The 1,582-nt window shown below is 40.9% G+C and overlaps 1 protein-coding gene across 1 annotated transcript in view; it reads right to left on the bottom strand.

The window, feature by feature from the left end:
* The window catches only part of LOC106472163 (serine proteinase stubble-like), a gene marked incomplete at its 5' end in the record, with an annotated part of 8,438 nt that extends 7,409 nt beyond the window's left edge, over positions 1-1,029 (bottom strand). The window contains one exon of the mRNA XM_013932791.1: positions 749-1,029. Coding sequence (XP_013788245.1) covers positions 749-1,029 — 281 coding nt within the window. The remainder of the gene's footprint in view (positions 1-748) is intronic.
* Between the last annotated feature and the right edge of the window lie 553 nt (positions 1,030-1,582).

The raw sequence follows: 1,582 nt of genomic DNA, 5'->3' as shown, positions 1-1,582 counted from the left end.
GGATTTAGGGACAGGAAAACAAAGGTGATGAAAAGGTGGATTTAGGGACAGGAAAACAAAGGTGATGAGAAGATGGATTTAGGGACAAAATGTACTTGTATATCCAATCTGAGATTCTACTTTAGTTATTGAGATATTGTTGGAAGCAAGAGGAATACGTCGTAAATATCTCGTTTTCTATTTTTCACCAAAGCTGATACTGAAAACTAGAACAAGTAGTTATGAGTATGTCGATAAGTTTTATTTTCAAATATAGAAAAAAATAAACCTTGGTCTTTTTTTTTGGCCTTTACGATAAAAAAAACAAACAAAAAAAACCCGGCCGTTGACTATAAGAAACAATTTAGTTTCGAAATATTTCAGCCGCACCCATCAGGGGGTCAGTTTATGGACTTACAACGATAAAATCCAGGGTTCGATTCCCCGCGGTGTACAGAACGCAGATAGTCTGTTGTGTGGCTTTGCGCTAAAACAAACAAAAACAGCACATTTCAATACAACTGATCAGGGTATCCAAAAAACATATTGAGTTCCATCAATTATCATTATTCTTGTTGTTGCTCATATCATCGTTGATGATACATAGTTCTGCCTACCAGTTAGGATAAGACTAGAGTTTGGAAAGCAAAATGTATACATTTAAACAACCTTCAGCTCTTGGTGTGGATTTCTTAAAGCTACCACTGGCCAAATACGTGCCAGTGCGTTGCTCTAGCCAACAAATCACAACAAGAATATATTATTGTACCTGGCTCCAGTGCACCCCAGCCAGTGACGTAAGCCATCTGTCCAAGGAAATCTTCGCCCTTGTCAGGAAGACAAATAGGGCGCATGTTGGCCCTATAGTGAATCGGGTGGTCCAGAATTAACACTGCTACGTCGAACCTGTCCGCTTGTGGGGTGAATCTGAAGTTAGGATGCAGCCGGACCTCGGTCACACCAAACATTTCATTTGGCAGTCCCTCTATTTTAGAGTTTAAGACATAGTCTCCTAGGTTTACTTTGATTTCATAAGGTGACTGCTGTGCTCTGAAAAACAACAACAAAAAACAAACATCGTTTGATTGTAAGTTAAAATACGGCAGCAGCAGGCACGACAGAATAGTACTAAAAAATGTTTATTTGTAGTTAAGCAGAAAGCTGCATAATGGGCTATTCTATACCACGGGTATAGAAACCCGGTTTCTAGGTTTGTTAGTTCGCAGACATACCACTGGGAGCATAAATAAACTTACAATAAACCGCAAACACGGTAATCAAATAATCTATAAAACTTACCATCGAACTATCAAATACCAACCTTATCACAAGGCTGAACATGGCCAGGTGGTTAGGGCGCTCGACTCGCAATCTGCGAGTCGCGGGTTCGAATCCCCGTCCCACCAAATATGCTCGCCCATTCAACCATGGGGCGTCATAATGGTACGGTCAATCCCACTATTCGCTGGTAAAAAGAGTAGTCTAAGAGTTGGCGGTAGGAGGTGATGACTTGCTGCCTTCCCTGTAGTCTTACACTGCTAAATTAGGGTCGGCTAGCGCCAGATAGTTCTCGAGTTGCTTTACGCAAAATTCATAACAAACC

The sequence above is a fragment of the Limulus polyphemus genome, unplaced genomic scaffold (genome assembly GCF_000517525.1).
Source record: "Limulus polyphemus unplaced genomic scaffold, Limulus_polyphemus-2.1.2 Scaffold5129, whole genome shotgun sequence".
NCBI classification, from domain to species: Eukaryota; Metazoa; Arthropoda; class Merostomata; order Xiphosura; family Limulidae; genus Limulus; species Limulus polyphemus.
This window is presented reverse-complemented; position numbering and strand designations above follow the sequence as displayed.